The 26,348-nt window shown below is 32.8% G+C and overlaps 1 protein-coding gene across 1 annotated transcript in view; it reads left to right on the top strand.

Annotated features, from left to right (window-relative positions):
* The window catches only part of LOC148618816 (eukaryotic translation initiation factor 4E-like), a 30,234-nt gene extending 4,273 nt beyond the window's left edge, over window positions 1-25,961 (top strand). The window contains exons 2-7 of the mRNA XM_088578064.1: window positions 9,612-9,796; window positions 17,118-17,181; window positions 17,467-17,580; window positions 18,994-19,133; window positions 21,883-21,937; window positions 22,254-25,961. Coding sequence (XP_088434190.1) covers window positions 9,612-9,796; window positions 17,118-17,181; window positions 17,467-17,580; window positions 18,994-19,133; window positions 21,883-21,937; window positions 22,254-22,313 — 618 coding nt within the window. The 3' untranslated portion in view covers window positions 22,314-25,961. The remainder of the gene's footprint in view (window positions 1-9,611; window positions 9,797-17,117; window positions 17,182-17,466; window positions 17,581-18,993; window positions 19,134-21,882; window positions 21,938-22,253) is intronic.
* The last annotated feature ends 387 nt before the right edge of the window (window positions 25,962-26,348 follow it).

Below are 26,348 nucleotides of genomic sequence, written 5' to 3'. Positions count from 1 at the left end.
CTGCCAATTACTGAACAGGGAATCAATTTTAGAATTTGTTTCAATAGCTAAATTGAGCAAGTACTGATAATTTACACCCACTTAATGTAAGTTTTTTGGGTTATTTCTGGACTTCACCTATATTACATACGGAATTCCACTAGCAAAGTTTAGCAAGTGGAAATAATTTCTATTAGCAAAATTGAATTTCAACTTGCATTTACATGTACATTGTAGCAAGTATTTCCCCTTAATTCGATTACTGCTGAATAAGAATTTTCACAAGTGAACCATGACAATTTTGACTAGAGCCAATCACAAATATTAAGAAACTAATTTACCTAATTAATGAACATAAAAATGCCCCAAAACAATGTTTATTCCATCTGACTGATGCTTGCTAAATTAATGTGAATTGAAAATAAAATAGCTGATTTTTGTTTAGGCCAAAACAAATAATAGTCTAATCTTCTTGTTGCCTGCTACCAGCTAGGAAAAAGGTAGGGTAGGTAGTTAGGGAAATAATTTTTGAACATAGAGAACAGACAGAAGTTTTCAGGATGTTTCCAAAACAGTTGGGTTTAACCAAATTCTGACATAGGCTTTAAGTGTTTGGTATGATGAGATCTATCTGTTTTTAATCAGTTAAGCCATGTTGGAGTTAATGCTCTTTTTCTATGTTTTTTTTTTGCTCTTTTTAATGTTATTTCTTTCATAAAGCTTCTCCTCTCACATTACTTGACCAATATGAACCAAATTTGGTATTAAAATTGCTTAGGGTATTCTGCATAGATCTGATGTAGCGGTTTTTGATCCATCAAAAAGGTCATGGCCACCATTACTTAAAATAGAACACAGTGGACAGACAGTAGTTTTTTGCATATATATCTCTAAAACCTTCAGCAGTGATTTAGCCAGCGCTCATCATTTTCGCCATTGACAAAAGGATTCCATTAATGATGAAAATGTTTTAGGTCGTTTTCGTCACTTAAAATTTGAAAAGTGTATAAAAAAAATTCCATTCAAAAAGTATTTCAGATAAATTTTCGTCACCTAAAATAAAAATGTTGTTAAAAACTGTCAATCAAAAGTTACATAATTTCACCTGGCCTTACGCTTTGACAAGTTTATGTGAGCAAAGTTTTTTCTTCAGTTATTCAAAAAGTATAAATGATCTTACAACTGTTTGACATGATGAAAGTATACAATAACATTTAAAAGGGATTGCCAACTGGGATGTCAGACAACTCCTTGTTAAGAGTTATTGCCCTTCAAAAGCAAAGCAAATATTTCAGCAAGTGGGAGATTCAGGCTCCTGAGAGTCTCTTGTATTTTGTTTTTTTGTTTGTTTGCTTTTTTTTGGTTTTTTTTTACAGTTTTCAGCCAATATCTTGAAAACCAAAATAGATATGGTGATCCTTACGTGAACTCCTACCAAAGTCTTCTTAGAGACAAAATTGTTGAACAACTCCTTGATAGAGTTATTGCCCTTGAAAGGCAAAATTTAACCATGTGAATGATTTCAGCTCCTTGGAGTTTCTTGTTCTTCAAACATTATAACAAAGCATATCTTTACTTACTTACTAAGTAGGGCATGGTTTGCAGGTGAGCGATTCAGGCTCATCTCTTGGAGCACCTTTTGTTTAATATTCCAAAAAATTGAAAGTTATAATGACAGAAAAAAAAGGTTTTGGGAAGAATGCAATTGAGAAATAAATATCATAAAATTCAAAACAAAATCCCCAAAACAACAAACAGGAAAATTGTTATATCTTGAATGCATCTGCATCAGTGAAAATTGTGCCATAAATTTTTCTCCTTGGTTTTGATGTTCATCCATTAAGAACCCTGCAAAGAGGGAGTTAGGGCATGGGGTAGAACAAACAAATCATCATAGCAAACGTGTTCCTTGACTACACTACAGTGAACACTAAACGTCTACAGTTTAGTAACCACATGGATTAATATAAAGGGCGCAGACCTCCACAAAGCACCCATGACACATTGTACTTTAATTGAACCAGGAAATATTTTGCTTACTATCAATGTGTCAGTGTGATTCCTGTAAGGATAGCTTAGAGTGTTTATATAGTGTTCATTCCAGACCACACCCTTGTGGCCTTGGCACAGATTTTCTACATATGGGGCACAAAAAGTGGGGTACATTGTATGTGAGCCTTGCTGACACACTGAATTTCCGTTTTTTTTTTTTTTCAGGTCCTTGTCTGGATATACATGTATTTCCATTTTTTAAACTTGAAAATTAAAAGTCGATTGGGTGCAGCTAATGACCAAATCAAATATTAATTTCTTCTAAATTTATTACAGCTAAATTAATGTAGTGAATGAGGATACATGTATAAGTAGGATCTATTGCATTTTTAAGTCGCTAATATTGTTAGTGACTTCTTTCACTCCTAATTTCAGTACTTAATATTGGCATATGATTTGCATAAATATATAGTTATACACCACATAATGCTGCAGATCTTTGCCATGTTTACCGCCACAGCATCATATTTCTTACTTCATACGAGATAAAAATGTACTTCTTAAATATCATACATGTGTGTTCTATATGTGTTTCTTGCTTGTATGAGAACAGGAAGTTTAAATGAAATGATCGGTTAGCATTGAACATTACCCAGTTTCCAATTCAGGCACGGGCTCGTTACAAGACTATATACATGTAGATCATATACAATAGCATGGACCCAATGTCTATGAATATTCATTGCCAGTTTTTTAATCTGGTTCCCAGGTCGTCATCATAAGCAATCCAAAGATACTGCTACAATTCACCTCTTTTTAAAAAAATCTTATGTATGTCTGTGTGTTTTATATGCCCCCGCAACAAACTGTCTTGGGGCATATTAATTTACCACTGTCCATTCGTCCAGATTACACATGATCATGGCTTGTCTGGCTATCTCCTTGTACAGTTTTTGAACTACATCACAAATATTTTACAGGATATTTCTACACATGATGAAGGTTTGTAGTACTGAAGGATTTTGATTTTTGTGAAATATTAAGGAAATTGGTGATAGTTACACTTTGTCATTTTATTCAGAAATATATGGATTCTGGCTTGTCCAGCTGTGTCCTCTTACAGTTTTTGAACTACATCTAAAATATTTTGCAGGATACTTTTACACATGATGAGTGCAGGGTAATAGGATTTTGATTTTCATGAAATATTATGGAAATTGGTGATAGTTAGACCTAGTCATTTTCATCAAAAATATGGCTTGGTCGGCTATCTCCTCCTATAGTTTTATAACTACATCTAAAATATTTTTTGCAGGATGTTTCTATGTAATGATGGTGTGCAAGGTCTTAGGATCTTGATTTTTGTGGAATATAACAGAACTGGGTGATAGTTTGACTTAGTAATTTTTGTCAGAAATATACCCCAAGCAATAAAGCTAGGAATTTGTTATTGGGGATGTTAACATTTTTTATGTGTTCGTCAGTCAGTCCATCAGTCCTTTTTTTCTCATCCCAAGTATTTTTGCAGTGCTTATCCTAACATACCAAATATTTACTGCATCAACCAACAGTACATATAACCTTTCTGAAACTGCAAACCATGTCTTCATACAAAATTAAACATGTTCTTAATTTGGCAAATCTAGCGAGCGGGGGCACCATTTGCATCATACAGACACATTTGATTTATTAAAAAAAATCACTACATGTACTAACAAATGATGTGGGGCTCTTGTGACAGACAGGGCTTCTAGTCATTTGCTATTATGAGAATGGGAAGTTTACATTAAAAGATGAAATGATCGGTTAGCATTGAATTTATGTAACATTACCCAGTTTCCAGTTCAAACACAGGGGCTCATTATAATTGACTATATACTGTACATGTATATACTCGCATAGAAGTCAGATTTTTGGGACTAAATTTTCAACTCCATTGCAGGTCCGGGTGTCAAGAGAATAGGCCTGCAGCAGCGCTAAGCTTGTCATTAAAGGCGACTAAATAGTGCTCAGAAACCTAGCCAGGGGCTAGGCGCTCTGCCCACGGAGCAACTGGGATGTGTGCCCCAGGTGTTGGAATGGGGTACCCCTGGCGTGTTACATGCTGAGGTTGTCAGGCTATGATACAGAAAACCTGACCGCAAAGCATAGTGGTGCACCGTGTTGGGAAAGATGCCATGTTCCTCGCAGGTTAAAGAACCCTGCTGTGGGGAATTGATAGGAGTAGGAACCTTTGCGTTCCGCCACAGAAGGCTAAATTGCCTGACCCTACCCATCCCTCCTTTTTATCTTGTGGCAATCAAAATTGTCGACTCTGTTTTCCTTGTATCCCATCCCTTTTTTTCATTTCGTTATCATCTTTTCAATCAATCAATCAACTGCTGGGAAGGGTTCCAACTTATAGGCGAGATCTCGACTATGAACTAAACTTTTCAGCTTGAAAATGTCAATAATGTACCATAATTCGTGACAAAAATAATAAAAGTTGGTTATGGCAATTCTTTTTATGAATTTCATTTTCTTTCAGATAAAACTTCTTAACTTACTGAAATACATGTATCTTCAAATGAGATGTTAGAGTAGCATAAACTTCCAGTTTTATTCTTTGTTGTTCACTATATTTATGATTTCAGTTTGGGTTATTGGTTGTACCAAAATTAGGATGAATGAGAAAAATCGAAACAATCCGCATGGCATGTCAAGAGTTTAATTACTTACTACTATGAAAACTCTGACTTTGAATTATTAATTTCAATATTTATTGCAGTTATAAAAACGAACAGGTATACTCATTGTTATTAGGGGTAAGGAGTTTTAGCAGTGCAGCTGTCAGAAATCAGTCAGACTTATACACTGGTCAAGGCTAGGTTCTAGAAATATTGGGCTGAAGAGGGGGGGTCTGACTTATAGGCTGATTGATATACAGTATAGGTCATACATGTACTTGTATATATTTTCAGGACCCTGATATCTATATATAGCCATTGCCAGTTGTTTAATCTGGTTCCAAGTAATTGAAAATATTCAGATCATTACGGTTACGAAAGAGTAATCTTATCAAGGGAACCAAGATTTATTGGAAGTCACCCGATATTTGAGCATATTGCATTTATGCCATTCGGATGTTGAAAGCAAGCTAAAATCAGTGACCAAGAATATTTGACATATATTGACTTTGAAGACTTCAGTCTTTGATTACCTTAGTAGTACAGTAGATTCTTGTTAATTGCATAGACTATTTGTCAGAGAAAAATATGCAATTAACAGAAGTTATCATTCAAAGGAAAATAGTTAATATTTTCAATGCTTAAGTGGACTGAGGGACATATTCTTTTATATGTCTAATTAGTTTCCTGCTAAAGTGTCTAGCCAAAAGGAAGAGAAAATATTGTTGTAAAAACCAAGTTTAAAAAAAGAAAAACTGAGATATATCACCAACGATGTATATCACTAACAATGTATTGTTTTTTCCTTTTAGGTACATTTTTAAGTAAATTTTTGTAAATGTTTGTGCAAATAAGAGGAATTTTTCCCATGAATAAGATGGCAAATGTTTTTGTTCTTTGAGTTTCTAAGCAATTGACAGGAATTTGTAATTAACAGGTATGTAATTGAATGGAATCCACTGTACTGCTTGAAAATTTCAATAGGCAACAATTGTGTTATAATGTTCATGTGTCATGTTTTTCTTGGTGGATCTTCCTCATTCAATCACATTTCCTGTCTCATGATGTAGATCAGTCAAGGATTTAACAAATGACCTTTTCAGCATCATGTAGGAAAGTCAAGATACAAATGTAGCAAATAATGTGTCTGTAGTTGTGGAAGGGAGGTAATGTTGTTTAAAAAAATTCTGATTTCTTCTCTGTTATTAATTTATTAGTCTGATTTGTTATCCATTTTGAACTGATTCCATATTAATGGCAAATTTAATGCACAATCTCATTTGTAGAGAACAGCTGAAAATGCTGTTTTGTATTCAAAACACTACTTAGTTATATTTTACCTTAAGGGCTTAATTGTCGTGTCAATTTAGTGTGTATGCTCTCTGGTATTTGTACACCTGGGAAAGTATGAACAATGTAAATTTATCCTCTTGATTGTAACCATGCTTATTCATCTGAAATTGCATTCTAAACCACTGGTGAGTTTTTTTTCTTTAAAAATTCTTGTAAGGGTTTTAGTAGGTAGTGTCCTAACTTTCAAAACTGTTAAGTTTATGTTCCTAAGAATTGTAGTATTTATTTTATATTATAATTATTACAATTAATTGTGTTTGCTTTAAAAAGTATAATTAAGGCTCCGCCACAAAAAGTGGTGGTTGTCCTATAGTGATGACTCAGTCCATTCGCCCATTATAAACTTGTGTCAGGGCTGTAACTTTTTTGTCTTTTGATGTACATGTAGGATTTTGATATTTGGCATATGGGTATTCCACCTAAAGATGATGTGTCATGTTTCATTGATAGTGGCTTATGACCTAAAACTTTGACCTCAAGGTCAAAGTTGTGTTTTTTGGTGACAAACTAGTGTCTGGGATTTTATTTTTTTGTCTTCTGATGTGGGCTTTTGATATTTGGCATGTTGGAGGATCACAGAAAGACAATGTGTCGGGTTCCATGGATAGTGGCCTATGACTTTGAACTTTGACCTCAAAGTCATATTCTGAGTTTTTGGGTAATCATGGGGTGGGGTTGGTGGACCAACACAGTAAAATGGGTCTGTCACTTGAGTATGGTAATTTAGTCCATTTCTGGCCATTTTCAGTTACACGTGGGGTTCAGTAGGAGCAAAACAGGAACTAAAGCACATTTATCCCACAGTCTGTACCCTGTGAAGGCCACTGAAGCCAAATAAGGTTTGTCATGAGTGGGGGGTCAGGAGTCCCCTGAAGGGTCACAGGTGTGAAAAAAAAATGAGGATTTTTTCCAAAGTTTTGCCTCAGTTTGTCCTAAAACAGGAATTCAATACAAGGGGTCGACATAGAAATGGTGGTGAGAGGCATCATTCTTACTTAGATTCCAGACACTATAATAGAGCACTATAAATTAATTCTGCTTTGGCAAGGGGTCGAGAAATAAACCCTACTCCCTAATAAATCTCACTTTTTTTGGCAGTGGAAACTCAAGATCTGTTTTTTTTTTTCAGCTCTCAAGTCATTATTTTTTAACAAATATATCAGATAGTTTCATTTTAAAGCCCTGTCACCCTGCTTGCAGATGGACATAAGTTGTGCTTTCTTAAACTAAGATTAACACTGCCAGAGCCAATAAAGCGGAACCAGGGCCAATCCCGGATAAATCCAGGTGTAGAACAAGGGTTAATATTTGGCATGTGGGTAGATCACCTAAATCCATTTTGTATATATGGCTTAATTGCCATGGCGGGGCCCACGGAGATGGATTCCATCTCAAAAATTTCTAGTTGGTACAATTTTTTTTTTCTGATACTTTTTATTTGTGCATTTTTATACGCCTGTCTAAGACGGGATGTATTATGGTATACTGTTGTCGGTCCGTCCGTTGTCAACACTTCCGACAATAACTTAAAAACACTTCCACTTCCTTTTATGAAACTTTGGTGAGTTGTCTATATCTATTGACACAAGCTCCCTTTCAATTTTTATAAATTTCAGATTTTTCATTTCTGTGTAATGAATTTTTATACTTTAAAAAGGGGAGATTTCAAGTTTTCGGACAATAACTCAAAACACTTCCACTTACTTTTATGAAACTTTGGTGAATTGTGTATATTTATTGACACCAGCTCCCTTTCAATTTTTATAGATTTCAGATTTTTCATTTCTGTGTAATGAATTTTTATACTTAAAACAGGGAGATTTTCAAATTTTTCAAGTTTTCGGACAATAACTCAAAAACACTTTCCCCAACTTTTATGAAACTTTGGTGAATTGTTCATATCTATTGACGTAATTCCCTTTCGATTTTTATGTATTTCAGATTTTTCGTTTCCCTGTTACAAATTTTTATACTTAAAAAGGGAGATTTTCAAGTTTTCACACAATTACTAAAAAATGCACTAACTTTTATGAAACTTTAGTGAATTGTTCATATCTATTGAAGTAAACTCCCTTCCGATTTGTTTAAATGAAAAATTTTACATTTCTGTCTTTTGAAGTTTTACTCTTTAAAAAACGGCAGACACAGCTGTTGAAAAGTTGTTGAAAACGAACCATTTGTTATGATGATTGACTAATAAAGATAAAAGGTACTTGGTAACCTTGTCAGAAAAGTGTTTTGAACAAGATAGAAATGTATTGGTGACAACAAACATAGTTGAAATAGAGGTAGCCTTGGTAGTGTCAAATTTTTTGTTTTTTTTTTTATTTATTTATTTTTTTTTGGGGGGGGAGGGTACTTGACTCACAGCATTTCTAGTTGATCATATAAATTCATTAAAAGCATAAGGACAAGTTAAAAGGTTAACGGGTGTATCATGCGCTTAAAGCGCAGTAGTGCCCTGTTGGGCGGTATTAAATTGGTGTAATATGATTCTAGACAAAATTTCATAGATACCTTGGAAATTGAAAAATTAGGTCAATTTAGAATGACTCAATTTGAACAATTCCCTTGTCATTTTGTTTTATATGCAGTAAATAAATGTTACATGTAGATGACAAGTGGGATAGTTTCTATGTGTCTCTTTTGTTTAATTAGATAATCGACTGCAAAAGGATGGGTGTTCTACTTCCATTTTCAGTATATTTGTCAAAAGGGCTGAACCAGTGTAGTTCATATACATATATTGGTTACATAACATTTTCTGTAAATATTAAGAGAACACTTGGTGTACAGTTTGTAATCTTCTTGAATTCCTGTGTTCACTTGTGTCAAGTTGAAATCTGCCAAGCAGGATTGCAAAATTTATTTGACCTGCCTTGAAAAATTGGAGGTAGTCTAATCCCACTTCTTGAGCATCAGTTTAAGACTCAAACCTAACAGAAATTTAGATCTCTGTCACAATGCTGTAATACTTAGAACTTGGTTAGACATAACAGTTGATTTATTGTCAGACCTCAGACTGACATTGAATGAAATGTTTTTGCCAAACTGGCCCTGGGTAAAAGTTATGATATACCACCTCGACTGCTTTTTTTTTGTCTTTTTTTTTAATAAACAAGTAATCTCTGATGAGGTACTTCCACATTATATCTATATATTTCAATCCAAAGTTAAAATCATATTTTTTTCTTTTAGAAAATTCCAAAACCGAGAATTTTATTAAACTTACCAGTCGAAAATTACATGAATTAGACTTTATCCTCTTTGTACATCTGACTGTGTGTTAAGTAGTTTATGATTCAATGGATTTAAGACTGAAATAATGTCAAATATTCTAATCTACACCAAAAAATGTGCATAATTGAAAATGGAAGCATTTTAAGGAAAATAATGAATTTAGACTGTAGAAAAAGAACTGATTTCTGAGAATGTACTGTTTTAACATCAAAAGAAGAATTTGTAATAATTCAACATTCTGTTAGTCAAACTTTATCAAATTTTAATCAAATAAGTATCTAGTGTAGGGCGTCACTTGTAGCCCCTTTAAGATAATTGGGTAAGATATTGCCCTTAAGATCAAATGCTATGTGTTAGAAAACATTAGTTTGTTTATTTCAGGAAGTGCTGAATGATACTGAAGAGCAGGTTGATGGTGAAGAAGAGGATTTGTCCCCAGAACTGTTAATAAAACATCCCCTACAGAACAAATGGGCATTATGGTTCTTCAAAAATGACAGATCAAAAGAATGGACAGCAAATTTGAAATTAGTTACTTCTTTTGATACAGTAGAAGATTTTTGGGGGTATGTTGGAAAGTAATCTGCTCAACTTGTGTAGGGTAATAACAAGTCAAAGTTGTAAAATATTAATTCGACCTTGTCTAGTGCATGGGATTTTATGTGTGTGTATACATACTGCTTGTAATTCTACATACTTTGGCTCGAAACAAGTTCATGTATAGTGGTTAGAAAGGATATTTATTTTAGATCCATGTAAAAGTACCAACTCTAAAAGGTATCGTTTTCAGTTTCAAGAGAACCAACTGTTCTTGTTCAGATTTTCTCTGTACTTTTATAATGTACATTTTTTGTGTGTGTAATTACAGCCATATGCAAGAGGACAATGTCATTTGCTTATTATTATGTCCATCACAATTTAATTTGTCATGTTTGTTTTGACTAGAAGATAGGTAATTAGTATAGGTAACATTTGTTCTTAAAATAGTAATTTTGTGTCAGGTATGATAATGTTGTGACTTATACGTCAGGAAATGATGAATTGTCGCTTTATTTCCTATAGCTGTTCTAGTAACCTAATAAAATCAACATTTTTTTAATTATAAACAAGTCCATGACTGCCTACCAAAAAGTATTAATGTTCTATACAATAGAAAATTCTTTCTGGTACTTTTAGAGATAATGCAGTAGCATTCATACAATTTATTATAGGTCAGTGGTCTAAAAGAGAATCTGGTTGCCTAACTTAAGATTACTCTTAAGGGTTTAGTTGAAATTATTGTAAGCTATTGCCATCATTTGGCGTCCGTGGTTGTCGTTAACAAGTTTTCATACTGGTAACTCTACTTGACCAATCAGAACAAAACGTGGTATGAATGTTCCTTGGGGTATCCTGCATAGAGCTGATGTGGGGTTTTTTGATCTGTCAAAAAACATGACCACCATCACTAAAAATGGAACATCGACAGTAGTTTTTTCACATATATCTCCTTAACCGTTAGGTATAGCCAAATTCTGACACAAGATAAAAGTGTTCAGCATCATGAGATCTATCTGTTGTAAAATTTTCTCTTTAATATGTTGGAGTTACTGCCCTTGGGGGGCACATTAATTTACCCCTGTCCGTCCGTTCATCCATCCATCCGGATTACACATGATCATGGCTTGTCCGGCTATCTCCTTACAATTTTTGAACTACATCTAAAATATTTTACAGGATGTTTCTACCCTTGAAAGTGTGCAGGGCCAGAGGATTTTGATTTTTGTGAAATATTACGGAAATTGGTGATAGTAACAGTTGCGATCACTTCTAACCTCTCTTCAATCCTGTCAGAATTCGCTGTCATAGAACAGTTCTAAACTGTCAGAAACTGTTCTGACCCGCGACACACCTTGTCAGGGTCTGTCAGGGCTTTGGGCAAGCTCTGCCATAATCTGTCATGGGTCCTGACACCCTCCTGTCAGGAACTGTTCGAAGTAGAACAGGTGCGTAGATTAGAAGAGTTCCTGACAGATTCTGACAGTCATTAGCTCGAGAATACTTCTCTGACTGAATTACATACGGTACATATATACATGATTCCAGTAAAAAGGCGCAGCACCCGAATTCCGATTCGTACGACAGGAAGGAAGCCTTGCTATGTTAAAACTTAAATTTTTTTCAATTTTTTACCCGACTTATGTATGGCATGCAGTACCAACAAAAAATATTGCCTGCTGTACCTGCTATGCCCCTGACTTTAAAGAATTTGTACTGAATTATTTTGGTTGCTGATCTAGACACCGGTATGATACAGAGTACCTCTACATATTGACAATTATAAACTGTTTATACAGAAATTTTAGCCCTTCATGGAACTTTTAAGTATTCACACCCGTACACTTTGAAAGAATATGACATTTTTGAAGAATTTTTACTGAATTATATAAGTCGCAGTCACCCACATGGTAGTTATATTACAAAAAATAGCATTTAAGTCAATAATTTTAGACTCTCAAGGAAATTTAAAGTGCTTGCACTCATACATTTTGCAGGAATATAATATTTTTAAAGAATTTTGACTCAAATAAATGTGTCACAGCCACCCACATGATAGTTATATTGAAAAATTTATCATTTTAGTCATTGATTCCAGACCGTCATGGAAATAAAAGGTGCTCGCACTCATACATTTTGCAAGAATATGACATTTTTAAAGAATTTTTACTCAAATTAATGTGTCGCAGCCACTATATGATAGTTATATTGAAAAATTTAGCATTTTAGTCATTAATTTTAGACCCTCATGGAAAATTAAAGTGCTTACAATCATACATTTTGCAAGAATATGACATTTTTAAAGAATTTTGACTAAAATTAATGTGTCACAGCCACTGTATGATAGCTATATTGAAAAAATTAGCATTTCAGTCATTAATTTTAGACCCTCATAGAAATTAAAAGTACTCATACATTTTGCAAGAATATGACATCTTTGAAGAATTTTTGACAGAAATAGATGTGTCAACAGTCACCCACATGATAGTTACATTGAAAAAATAAGCATTTTAGTCATTAGTTTTAGACCATTATTAAAAATAAAACTGCTGGCACTCATACATTTTGCAAAATCTTAGAATTTTCACCTAAATACAGGTCTCAGAATCACTAATATGAAACTAACATTTTTAATTTCTACATTTTCTACATACAAGACCATGTAGGTAAATTGGAAGTGTTCAAGCTGGTATTCGTAGCTAGAAGTGACATTTTGATGAATTTTGACCGAAATATTTAGGTATCAGTCACCCATTTAATGCTAAAATTGTCAATTTTAACATTTTTTAGAATGATTTGTGACCCTTATGTTATTAAAAGTAGCTTTCATGCAAAAAGTACTTTGTCAATCTTAAACGTGAGAATTACCAAACGTCTGAAAGTTATCGGTTACCACTTTTACACTTAAAATGGAAACAAAGACCTTTAATTTTATAATTAAATAATTTAATTAAAAATACCTGTGTATGACAGAATGTAAACAAAGTATACATGTAAACAATGATAATTTTTGATTCGGACCATGATCGACGAAAGTTGAAATATGAACAACAATCGAGTGATTGCGGGATGATGATCATGACAAGCTTTATACATATATATATATATATATATATATATAAAGTCTAAAGAAATCTGCCAACCAGCAAACTTAATGGGTATCGGATCGTCCTGTCATGACGATGCAGCACAAACAAAAATAATTATATAAGTCTAAAGGATTGTACAACGATACCGATGAAGATGTTAACACACTATAATAAAGTATATAATGGGCAAAATTTTCAGTCAACAAATGACCTTCATCTGATTAGGTAGTGAGTTGTGTTCACAGACCATTTACTTTCATTCACACTCAGTTTATTTAAGGCACTGAAGAAGGTCATTAAAAACACACATATATATAAACACACACACACACACACACTAATAAGAAATTCAATGTAAATTTTGAAATCAAGATTTTTTTCAGAATTGGATTTGCTGATTTACATTAGTCACACAGTTTCGTTTATTGATCGCGGACTTCCTGTTCTAAATTACGTCACACAGAATAGAAAATTTAGTGTCATGAACTGTCCAGGGGTATGACAGTTTAGAACAGCTTTTCGTATTTCCTTTGTCAAGACCCAGGACAGTTTCTGTCAGGATCTGTCAGGGAATAAGGCAAAATGTGTCCTGACCCAGGACAGGATCTGTCAGGATTTCTGTTCTATCTGCTGTCGTAGAACAGAAATCCTGACAAGAATCTAAGAGAGGTTAGAAGTGATCGCAACTGTACACTTAGTAATTTTTTTACAGAAATATATAGATCATGGCTTGTCCGGCTATTTCCTCATACAGTTTTTGAACTAAATCTAAAATATTTTACAGAATGTTTCTTCACATGATGACGATGTTCAAAGACAAAGGATTTTGATTTTAGAGAAATATTACGGAAATTGGTGATCGTTACACTTAGTCATTTTACTCAGAAATATAAAGATCATGGCTTGTCAGGCTATCTCCTTGTACAGTTTTGAACTACGTCTGAAATATTTTACAGGATGTTTCTACACATGATGAAGGTGTGCAGGTCCAAAGTATTTTGATTTTCATGAAATATTACTGAAATTGGTGATAGGTTTATTTAGTCATTTTACTCAGAAATATATAGATTATGGCTTGTCCGGCTATCTCCTCCTACAGTTTTTGAACTACATCTAAAATATTTTTTTGCAGGATGTTTCTACACATAATGATGGAATGCAGGGTCATAGGATCTTCATTTTCGTGAAATATTTCAGAAATTGGTGAAAGTTAGACTTGGTCATTTTCATCAGAAATAGGGCTATATGGCTTGTGTGGCTATCTCCTTACTAAAATAAATTTGCAGGATGTTTCTACACACAATGATGGTGTGCAAGGTCATAGGGTCTTGATTTTCAAGAAATATTATGGAACTGGGTGATAGTTGGAGTTCGGAATATTACGGAACTTGGTGATAGACTTTGTAGTTTTTGTCAGAAATATATCCCCAGCAACAAAGTTAGAGTTTTATTATTGGGGGTATCAATATTTTTTATGTGTCCATCAGTCCTCTTTTTCACATCGCAACTAGTCTGACACTTCTCAGCAGAATTTCATGACACTGTGTGGCCAGGATACAATATGTAGATATGCATATAAATGTATTTAGGAATTTCTGATTGATCCCCAAATTTTTCGAGTTATGGTACTGGAACAGTTTGTCATTGCAATTCTTGGAAGGATTGAACTGAACCGATAGAGCATGAGTATCACAAGTCTTGGAAGGATTTCTGAATCTGCAAACCTTGTCTTCATACAAAAATAAACATGTTCTAATTTGGCAAATCAAGCGAGCGGGGCATCATTAGTGTCTTACAGACACATTTGATTTACTATAAAAAAAAAATCGCTACTAACAATGACACGGGGCTGCTGTGATAAACAGGGCTTCCAGTTTTTTTCTATTTTTAATGTTACAGTAGTGTTCAGCTTATAACGTATATGAACATTTCCCAGTCCCAGTGTTTTAAAACTAATGTATTTTGTCATTGATATAACAAATTTGTAATACTGAAATCAGGGATACAACAAAGTATTTCTTATGGCCTGGGGACATATTTATTGCTGAAGTTGTCTGGATAAAATGAAGGGTCAAATTAATTTTATGTAAACATCAGACACAAGTTGTCTGCTACTCACAGTAATTGATTAATCAATAATTTCACGGTTTATGAACATAATGTTAGAAGATCAGCTAATTTTACCTGTATTTTTGTTCTATTGCTAAGTAAAATATCAAATAATGTCATCCAAGCCATTAAGATAATTAGCCTAAGAACATCCCAGCTTGTGAACATGTAATATCACTTTTGATTTAGTGATTAATGTTGTTGGTAGTATTATCAAAACCATAGTTTTTCACACTACAGGCGATCGAATATGCTGTGTGAATTACTGCAGGCTTGAAATGGTTTGATGATTAAAACAACACAATTTGAAATTACCAGTATGTAAAGAAAGGCATCTATCTCGAAACTATGTGGCAGTTTAATATTAACATGTGGTACTTTTTTTTCGGGGGTTTTGCACAGACAACAATTCAACATGTTATACATGTATAAGGACATACAAATACACTGTTAAAAGAGAAAGTATACAAGTTAATCAAAACAAGTACAACAGCAACAAAAGCAATTGTTTTCTCTTTTATTCATCCTTTATAATATATACACATTATAAAACAATTATAAAATTTACTACTAGATAAAAACACATCGATATTGTAACGTCTTAAGTGATAATACCAATTTTAAGAAACAAAAAGGGAGATAATCCATATATTGAAAAAAAAGTTTCTGAAAGAACGAATGTTGCATATAACAAAGAACTTAGACAGGCCCCTGAGATTCTTTATAAAAAACTTTACTGTATTTCTTGATATGAATGTTCCTTAGGGTATTATGCATAGAACTAATGTGGAGATTTTGATTTGTCGAAAAACATGGCTGCCGTTACAAAAAAATAATTAAGAATTTGCTGCCATTTTTTACCAGTTGTTCAGATTCCAATGATTTTTTATTTCTGCAGGAAACATGGTATTCTCAGTTGAATGGTGGTGATGAAAATTTGTTCTTGGGTACCATTTTCCAAATGGCTGCCATTTCCCTCCACTAATATGTACACTTGGTTTATATAGTAATCATGGTCTTCTGTCTGGGTTGAAGTGATTAACTTCATTTTATGTTCTTTTTGAGCAAATGTATAGTGGGGCTAATGCTCCCTCAGACCTGGTGGGATAGCAGGGCATAAGGGGACTCCTGCCCAAATTTTTCCAGAGGTTATAAAAACACTGAAGGCATTTCCAACATTTTACAGTGCCTTAGGAACTCCATTAAACTTGCTGCATTTCTTGTCAATCATGGTAACAAAGCATGATACCTTTACTTACTTAATTAATAGGGCATGGTTTGCAGGTGAGGCTCTTGAAGAGCTTTTTTTATTACAGTTTTCAGCCAATATCTTGATAACTATGATAGAAAGAAGAAACTTTCAGTTGCTGTAATGATCCTTGTGAAAAGTCCTACAAAAGTCTTTTTGAATCAAAATTGTTGGACAACTCCTTGTTAAATTACCCTTGTAGGGCAAAATTTAGCAGATGGGCGATTTAGACTCCTGGGAGTTTCTTATTTACAGTTTTCAGCCAACATCTGGAAAACTATGATAGATAAAAAAAAAAAAACATTCCATGTTGAATTGATCAATATGATAAGGCCGACAAAAGTTTGTGGGCATCAAAGTTTTTGGACAACTCCACGTTAGAGTAATTGCCCTTGGAAGCAAAAAATGGTGTTTTTATCAGTTTTCAGCCAGTATCTTGAGAACTTTACTAGATAGAAAGATCATATGATTCTTATGATAAGTCCAACCAAAGTCATCATTGAGTCAGAATTGTCCCACAACTCTTTGTTTGAGTTATTGCTCTAGAAAGGCAAATATTGAACCAGTTGAGCGATTCAGCTTCTGGGAGTCTCTTGTGTAATTTTGCCTTATGGCTGTGCCTCGAGTACATAAAATACTTTCACAGCTATATTTTTGCATCAAACCCATTTTTGGTGGGTAGGCATACTGTTTTTCTCTGTAAGAACAACACTTTGGAACTCCTGTACCAAATATAATGGAACTTGCATGTGTATATTTGTTGTGGATATTGCTGAGTATTTATGGTCCACTCCACTACGTGGGAGTTATACCCCTTTGCATATATTTTTGCTTTCAAAACTTATTTTGTCTTCCATATTCCAGTGCAGCATATTTAGATGTACATGTCATTTTATCTTTTAGACTATACAACCATGTTCAGAAGGCAAGCAAGCTACCAACAGGCTGTGATTATTCATTATTTAAAGTAAGTTTCTTTTAAGACATGAAATCTTCAACACATTTATTTATTGAATAAGTTCTAAGAGGTGAACTAAGTACCTGTCTAAAAAATTTTCTGAATAACTATTTAAACAGAATTATATATTCATATGGCTTTTCTGGTATGTGTATATGTAGGTACAACTCTATTGTCTACAAAGACCTGTGATATTTTAGTTGTAGGAAAATAAAGTACATTTTGTTTGTATTACCATGTTCAGTAGAGAATTCATTGTCACTCCTAGTATATTTATGACATTAAAATTTTTAGGATGGTATACAACCAATGTGGGAAGATGTTAGCAATAAAGATGGAGGAAGATGGTTGATAAACTTAGAAAAAAATAAAAGATCCACAGACTTAGATAACTTTTGGTTAGAGACTGTAAGTGTTTAATATGAAGTTACACTGTGCCTATAAGGGATTGAGTTATTTGTACTCAAATAACAGTTAACTTTACACTGCAGATCATTGATCATTAAGAGTAAACATGCTTGTTATACAGTATTGTATATAATTGTATCGTGTATGTCAATGCATTGTCACATTAGATCCTTTTCTTTCTGTTTTTAGCTCACCTGGCCAAAGGCCATGTGAGCTATTGCCATCACTTAGCGTTTGTAGTCGTCGTCATTGTCCGTCGTCTTTGTTAACAATTCTCCTCTGAAACTACTGGACTAATTAGAACCAAACTTGGTATGAATGTTCCTTGGGGTATACTGCATAGAACTCGTGTAGAGATTTTTGATTCGTCAAAAAACATGGCCATGTTTCTAAAAATAGAACATAGGGGGTCAGACAGTAGTTTTTCGCATGTATCTCCTAAACCATTAGATTTAGCTGTATTCTGACATGGGTAAAAGTGTTCAGCATGATGAGATCTATCTCTGATCAAATTATGGTTTTAATCCGTTAAGCCATGTTGGAGTTATTGCCCTTTTTCAACGATTTTTGCTATTTTAAATGTTATTTCTTTCCAAAACAAAATCTTCTCCTCTTACACTACTTGACCAATTGAAACCAAACTTAGTATGAATGTACCTTGGGGTATACTGCATAGAACTGATGTGGGGATTTTTTATTTGTCAAAAAACATTGCCGCCATTTCTAAAAATAGAACATAGGTGTCAGACAGTAGTTTTCACATATATCTCTTAAACTGTTAGGTTTATCCAAATTCTTTCAATAGCTGAAATGATCCATATTATTAGGACTACAAAAGTCTTCAGACTCCTTGTAAGAGTTATTGCCCTTGAAAGGGGTAAAATGACTTTTTTTTTTTTAAATAGTTTTCAGTCAATATCTTGAAAACTAGATTAAAAGAAACTTTCAATTGTTGAAAACTTCTTGTTTGATTTATTGCATTTGAATGGCAAAATTCAAGAAAGTGTGCGATTCAGGCTCCTGGGAGCCTCTTGTTTTTTAGTTTTAGACTTGTTTAAGTGCTTTAAATTACTGCCGTCAGTTTTTACAGCAATTGCACTTTGGTTCTGGTTATCTCATTATTTTCTTTTGTTTTGAAAAAGATAATGTCTTTTGTTTTGGGTCTGGCTTTAAAGAAATGATTGTTGCCAAAATAATACTTTCTTTAACATCTGAAACATGATGGCATAGTGTTCAAAATTTATTTTTTCCTTGAGTGCTAATACTTTTAAGACAATAACAAGAGACTAGAGCAGCTTAAATGTAGTTGTACTTTCTAAACAAGCAGAAGATAGAATTACCAGGATATTTATACTTTTAATTAAATTGTATACATCAGAATTAACAACAATTTGCCTTTTTTTTCTTTTGTAGTTATTATGTTTAATAGGAGAAGCCTTTGAGGATTTTAGTGATGATGTGAATGGTGCTGTAGTAAATATAAGAAATAAAGGTGATAAATTAAGTTTATGGACACGGGACAGTAGAAGACAAGATGCTACTATGAAAATAGGGTTTGTATTCTTTTATTTATTACAGGTTTGAATTTTGCTTGTACTTGATTATTTATAATTGGTAGTCATTGCTTTTAAGCTCACCTTGCCAAAGGCCATGTGAGCTATTGCCATCACTAGGCATCTGTAGTCGTTGTCGTGAACAATTATACAAAACTCTTCTCCTCTGAAACTACTGGACTAATTAGAACCAAACTTGGTATGAATGTTCCTTGGGGTATCCTGCATAGAACTGACGTGGGGATTTTTGATTCGTCAAAAAACATGCCGCCGTTACTAAAAATAGAACATGGGGTCAGACAGTAGTTTTTCACATATATTTCCTAAACCATTAGGTTTAGCTGAATTCTGACAGGGTAAAAGTGTTCAGCATGATGAGATCTACCTGTGGTCAAAGTTTCATTTTAATCCATTAAGCCATGTTGGAGTTATTGCCCTTTTTGATTTTTTTGGTTTTTTTTGCTGTTTTTAATGTTACTGCTTTCAAAATTCTTCTCCTGGCACTACTTGACCAATTGGAACCAAACTTGCAATGAATGTTTCTTTGGGTATCCTTCATAAAACTGATGTGGGGATTTTTAATCTGTCAAAAAAACATGGCTGCTGTTACTGAAAATAGAACAGAGGGGTCAGACGGTATTTTTTACATATATTTGCAAAACTGTTAGGTTTAGGTAGCTGAAATGATCTTTATTATTAGGAATACACAAGTCTTAAGGGATAAAATTTGTCAGATGTCTCCTTGTAAGAGTTATTGCCTTTGAAAGTGGAAAAATAATGTATTCTTTTTTGTTTCTGTTTTTTGTTTTTGTTAACTCCTTGTTCAATGCAATACATTTATAGATTTAAAACATGTTTATTGTATTTTCCAGACATTTCATATGATAGATATGCAATTTTGCTTGTAAAAGTTACGCCTTACTAGGATTGGAAAGGCTGCAATGGCTGTTTTATCTTCTGTCAAATAAAGTACACAATTTCATTTGAATTTTATTCAATACATGTCCTTCATATAGTGTGAATATATAACACTTCAGTGAGCTGAGAAGTCATGTTTACTACATGTTAACTGAAATAATAAAAGTTCTTACATTCAAAATTTATGTTAATGTTCATTTCTTCCAGAACACAATAAGTATTTCATATGATATGAATTAACCTGTTTGTCTCAAGTGTGCAAAAAATGTATGATTGATATTTCATGTTTACACCGTTTTGGTTTTCTTTACTTTAGCACATTGTGCCTGATCTCCCCAAGTTAATTTCAAAACAAAACTACGAAAACAAATAAGTTTTAACAGGCATGTGAGTTCATCAAAATAATGACACCTTCTTGGTAAATCGGTATGAGTATACTGATCAATGTGGATAACTTCATAAGGTGTATGATCATTTACTAACTCCCTGTATCTGGAATTGAAAAAAAACTTCATATGTTAAATGTATAGACACTCTATTTACATGATTTAAGTACAGAAACTTTCTGTTAGGATTGATACTTTGCATGAATATTGGTGAATATTCTCCCTTGAGGAATGTTACTTTTTGAATCAAATGATATTCTTCAAAAAATCAATTTTCATTCATAATTTTGCATTAACTATTTTGCTGCAGATTTTTTTCGATGAAAGTAATATAAAAAATTCAGATTGGAAATGTCAATTAAAAATTTTCAATGCGTAACATTTGCACTGATGTGGCAGGGCTCGAGAAACAAACTTTTTTTTTTTTTTGGATGGCCTTAAATGTTTTATTTTTAATTCTTTAAAAAGATCTATTGTGCATTCACTTAAGCTCACCTGGCCAGAAAGGCCATTTGAGCTTTCATCATCACCTGGCTTCTATTGTCCTTTGCTAACTTTTCATCAAAAAATTTCCTCCTCTGACACCACTGAACAGATTTTAATGAAACTTTTTATTCATTTATTCTTGGCATGTTTACTTCTCAATTTTTATCCATCATGGTCCCTTTCCAAAAAACATGGCCACTGTTACTCAAATAGAACATAGGGGTATTACCATATATTTTTTTATATCTCTAAAACCAAAACAGATAGTAGGAAATCTGAGACTTCTGGGGTCAGATGGCTTGAAGGGATCTATCTTCCCTGAATATTACAAATTAATAGATTTACTTATTTATGAGTTATTGCCCTTTTTTCTAGTTCTTATCACTTTTTTTTTATTAAGAAAATGAAAGCAGATTGATGATAAGTATAAATTGATAAAATATTCAGTATTTCAGAAAAATCTATTGTTCTTTTTTGGAGTTGTGGCCCCAGAATATGTGATTTAGACCATTGTTCATGTTTTCACCTGTTGTTAACAAAACAATAGCAGATTGATGATTAATATAAATTTTAAAAAATATATATGTAAAAGTATGTAAAGATCTATAAGTAGTACAAATTTGAGAGAGAAAAAACTGTTGTTGGCAATTTTTTTATGTTTTTTTGTGCTTTTAGCATGTTCTTCAGTTACCATGAGTATTATGGTGGTTAATGTTAAAATGTTCAGTAGTGTGACAAATATTGTTTGTGCAAATTTGGTCAGATGTGTTTGACCAGTTTTAGGTTATGGATGTATGAAACTTTTCAAAGCTATTAAACCAGGTGAGCAATTCAGGCTCTTGAGAGCCTCTCGTGTTTCTGAATGTTTTGTGTCAAACTGTGAAGGTAGAATTCACAGCAGTTTAAGTTGCACCTTTCACACTGATGTTAGTTCAATAGCAATATGTTTATCTTTGCAGAAGAAAATTAAAAGAAAGACTAAGAATACCACCCAAATTAGTAATAGGATTTCAGGTAGGTTTGATGTGTTATGAAGGCGTAGATGAATGCTTAAAAATTGTCAGGATTTTTTCCCATTTCAATTTAATTGATATAAAAACTAATTTCTTAAGCCACCAAACCATTATTACCAGTACACTTACGTGTCCATACAGTGACTGAAATACATCTGAGCGTATATATTATTTACATATTATCATCCTGTATCTGTTGATGCAGACTGTAACATTTACATCTGATGTAATTACTTTTTTACTAAATGTAGAATATGCCAGTATGACAGTCTTAAATATATTTTGATATTGGTAACTTTATATCTGGTTTATTTCAGGCACACAGAGACACCATTTCAAAGTCTGGCTCCACAGCAAAAGACCGTTACAGAGTATAACAGTAGTTGTAGTATGGTGTGTGTGATTCGTATGACTGATTAGTACATCTCTTTACAGATGACAGAGAACTTCTGTTCCTCCAGTTATTAAAGTTCTTTTAACCAAATCAGAGCTAATGTAATAGAACTGCAGAGTGTGGCAGTACAATGTATAGAATGTATGATGATGTTAGGTGGCTCTTAGATTAAACATTGACTAGGAATGTGTGTAATATCATACTACATGATTTATATATAACTTCTATACTGTTTTTGTGCATGAAGTTGAAGTAAATAATTGAGCAAATGCCTATCTTTACTATCATACATTTGCTATTGGTATGCCCTTAAGAAGAGTTGAGACTATTTTACTTTCCCTTTATTTTTTGTTGAAGAATATTTACCTAAATGATTATTTTGAGTAGAAACTTGATAACCAAATGAGCAAAATACTTTATTAAACACATCTCTTTAATCATAGGCACAAGCTCAGAGCAAAGTGTTTAGTTTTAAAAATGAGCAGTGTTTGTATTAAGTAATTTTTTACTTTAATTCCCTGAGATTTTTTTGAGATAATTGAAAAGGAAATTCAAATTTGTCTGTGCTGGTGTGAGATCTTAATTGTGTATATCTAACATACTTGTATTGTCACAGGTGTATTACTTTCAAGTGACTGTACTACCTATGGACAGTAACTTTATCATGTGTAAACATATTATTGTAAATTGATATTAAAACTTAAATGCAATTATATTATGAAGAGTTATGGAATTTTGTTATATTAAATTTGGAAATGCTGGTTCTTTTGTCACCAAAACACACCTGTAGCATTAATTGCAATAACAAAAATAATTTCCAACAGTACTCTATTTAGTATGAGATTGTAGCTTTGTCTATAAAGAGATGCTTGTGTAAGGGGTGGAGATATAGTTGTCATTTTACTTCCTATTACATTTGTTAAGTTATTGTTTTGATGCATAAAATGTCTGACTTGTAGTCAAAATGAAAGCAGTCTGAAACAAAAAATCCTAAAAATTGCTAAATCCATTTTACTTTAATTTTTCTTACAAAGCCATAGGGTTACATTTCTATAGCCTTAATCATCTTAAGTGCCAGTTCCTTTAAGAATTGAGCAGTCAGATGAATTTACTTTTTTGACAGTATAATTTCACTAGTTGCATCTTGAAGAACTAAAAGACAAGATATGCCATATCTTTATGAGCACTGCTCATCATCAATTGTCAAACTGTAATTTTCAGATATCTTATGTTTATGTGCAGAGACTAAAAAAAGTTAATTTTGGATTGATAGACTTCTTTCAGTAAAAATAAATTGTCAGGTGTTTTTAGTGTTTAAGATTTTACAACTTTTGTTTTGTGTCTTATACAAACTTGTACTTAAGGAAGTAGACCTAGGGTAAGGGACATAACTCTTGAAATCAGTGATATGTTTGTATCATTCAATTTCACCAAAGCCTATCAAGCTTTCATTTGAAACTGAATGAAATTAGTCCAAATTACTTTGATGCTTACACGAGATTGATGTAAAATACTGAATACAAATGTTTGTAAGTGGATGATTTGTAAGAGTTGTGTCCCCTACCGTAGGTCTACCTCCTTAAGGTGTATTATAGATATGAACAAAATAAATGATACTCTTGGTAGTAATTGCAGTAAACAGTCAAATGAAGTTACTTTTTTTTATAAGATACAAAAAACTGGCATTGTCTTGAGAAAGATTAAAAGCATTTTTTTGCTGATATTTGACTTCAAGCAATTTTAAGAAAAAACAGGTGGTCTTTTTTTTTCTTCAAAGTTTCATCTCAGACATCAATAAATATGCTCAAAACAACCCAAAAAACCATTAAGAACCATTTCATGGAGGTGAATTTCTCAAAAAGTGATTTGATTGAGAATATGTTCTGTATATAATAGGGTTTAATCAAATGGTTCACAAGAAAATGTGTGTACAGATTTCATTATTCATACATGTGTAGCATTTGTTTTGATGTACTATACTGATGTGTATTTAATCAGTTGTGAAGCTTATTTTACGTGACAGTAGAACTAGGATTGTTGGTATGTTGCTGCTTAGCTTTTATTTTGCCCTTTTAAATCACTCAAGTAATAGGAAAACACTCAGCTTTTAGTTAAAAGAAGATAGAACTCTCTTACTTTTGTAATTATTATGAGGTACTGAATGTAAATTATTTTTCTATTTAGACTCATACTTGAGCCATTGATAGACCATTTTATGTTTAGGTATATGAAGAGGAATAAATGTTTAAAATCAGTACATCAACTGACTAACATATTACTGATATGCTATACCTAAGAATTTTATATTTACCCCACTTTTCATTGTAATTTTAAATTTTTGTCTTTAATTCTGATATAAAGCATTTCACTCAATATTCTTGTTAATGCTGGTAAATATTGAATATTATGTAGATTGTTTTTACTAAAGAAATATAAGCTGTTCAAGTATGATTTTTATTTTTTTTTTTCAGAATCAGTTTTGTGATTTGGTAATAAGATTTTAGTGGTATAAATTTTTGTCATTTAGGCTTTGCATACTAAACATAATTTTATTTAGTTAATCAATAATTACTTGTGGGGAAATGTCACCCCAGAAAACAACAAAGAAAAAGAACATACAATGTAGATTGGATTAACAATGATGAGAAGAAGCCCGAATTTTTTTAACGGGGTTAGAAAATTTTGCCCACAACTCAGATAATATGTAGATCTAAGACCATATTTCTCATTTATTTGGCATCATACTTATAGTCTGTACTGTGCCTTACTACAACATCAGCTGTAGGCATTCCATTTACAATTACTTAAGTTTTATTTATAGAATCAGTATCATTATGATGGTGAAATTGTCTCTCCTTTGAAAGTCTTCACTAAACAAGTGTCTGCAGTTATTTGTGTCCAAAACGTTTTATTTTCATATTATATTTCCTTGTGTTTTGTTTTCTTCTTGTTTTTGCATATTTAACAGATAAGGCAATGTTTGTATTTATATAGGTTTGGGTAATTTATTTTCAAATTTCAATTAATGTTCTGTATAAATCTAGGTTCTCTTTATTTTAATCTACCATTGCAAGTAAAGGTGTGGTATATATGTAGCATTTTGACTTACCACATGGGTGAACTGAGTATCCTTGTGAATTTCCTCCCCATTTTGACTTACCACATGGGTGAACTGAGTATCCTTGTGAATTTCCTCCCCATTTGATATAATAGTGCTATTGTTATATGTTGATAATTGTTACTTGTTGATTGTAAATGTGGAGCAGCATACAGTTAGTCTGTATAAAGTGTACAATGCATTGTTCACACTACATGATCTTTAGATCTCATGGAATATTTTAAATGTCAGAAACTCTATTGAGTATGAGGTTGAAATTTTTTGTCTTACAAGCTGATGGCATTTTTTGTTGTTGATGGAAACTTCTGCTAGAGTAGTACATTTTTATATGGAAATATTTGGTTCTTATCTGTTTAAAATTACTTAAAAATTCTTTGACTTTCATAATTCTATCACTGTCATATTGTGTGAACAGTGCATTGTTTTTGTTTGTGCATTATTGTATTTTGAGTGTGCATGGAATTGTTGAAAAGCTTGTACACCGAAATATTTGTAATAAATTACTGAACTGATTATCTGTTTGCTATTAATTATAGGACCACTTGTTGAGAGGGGAGTATGTTGGAATCACTATGTCCAATTGTCATTAGACTTTGAATTTCATTGCAATTTTGTTAGCTCTCAATTGTGAATGGATTTCAATTTCAGTTCTTGACTGCATAGAAGAGCCAAATATTGTAAGCAATTAAGATTGCTGTCCTGGTGGCAGCTTCCTGTTCAAGTTGGGGTATAGCAAGCATGACAACAAAATTAGTTACCTAGTTGAGAGGTGGGAGCATACATAAATATTATGTTGTTTACTAATACCCATAAGAATAGAAAAAAATTACAGAAAACCTTACAATTTGTAAAAAATCAGGCCTAGTTAATTACCAGAGAACACCTGTGTGATTTTCTGAA

Source organism: Perna viridis, chromosome 4, assembly GCF_037379345.1.
Source record: "Perna viridis isolate PV_CMFRI_1.1 ecotype Kerala chromosome 4, ASM3737934v1, whole genome shotgun sequence".
Lineage (NCBI taxonomy): Eukaryota > Metazoa > Mollusca > Bivalvia > Mytilida > Mytilidae > Perna > Perna viridis.
The sequence above is the reverse complement of the archived record's forward strand: the minus strand, read 5'-3'. Positions and strand labels throughout refer to the sequence as shown.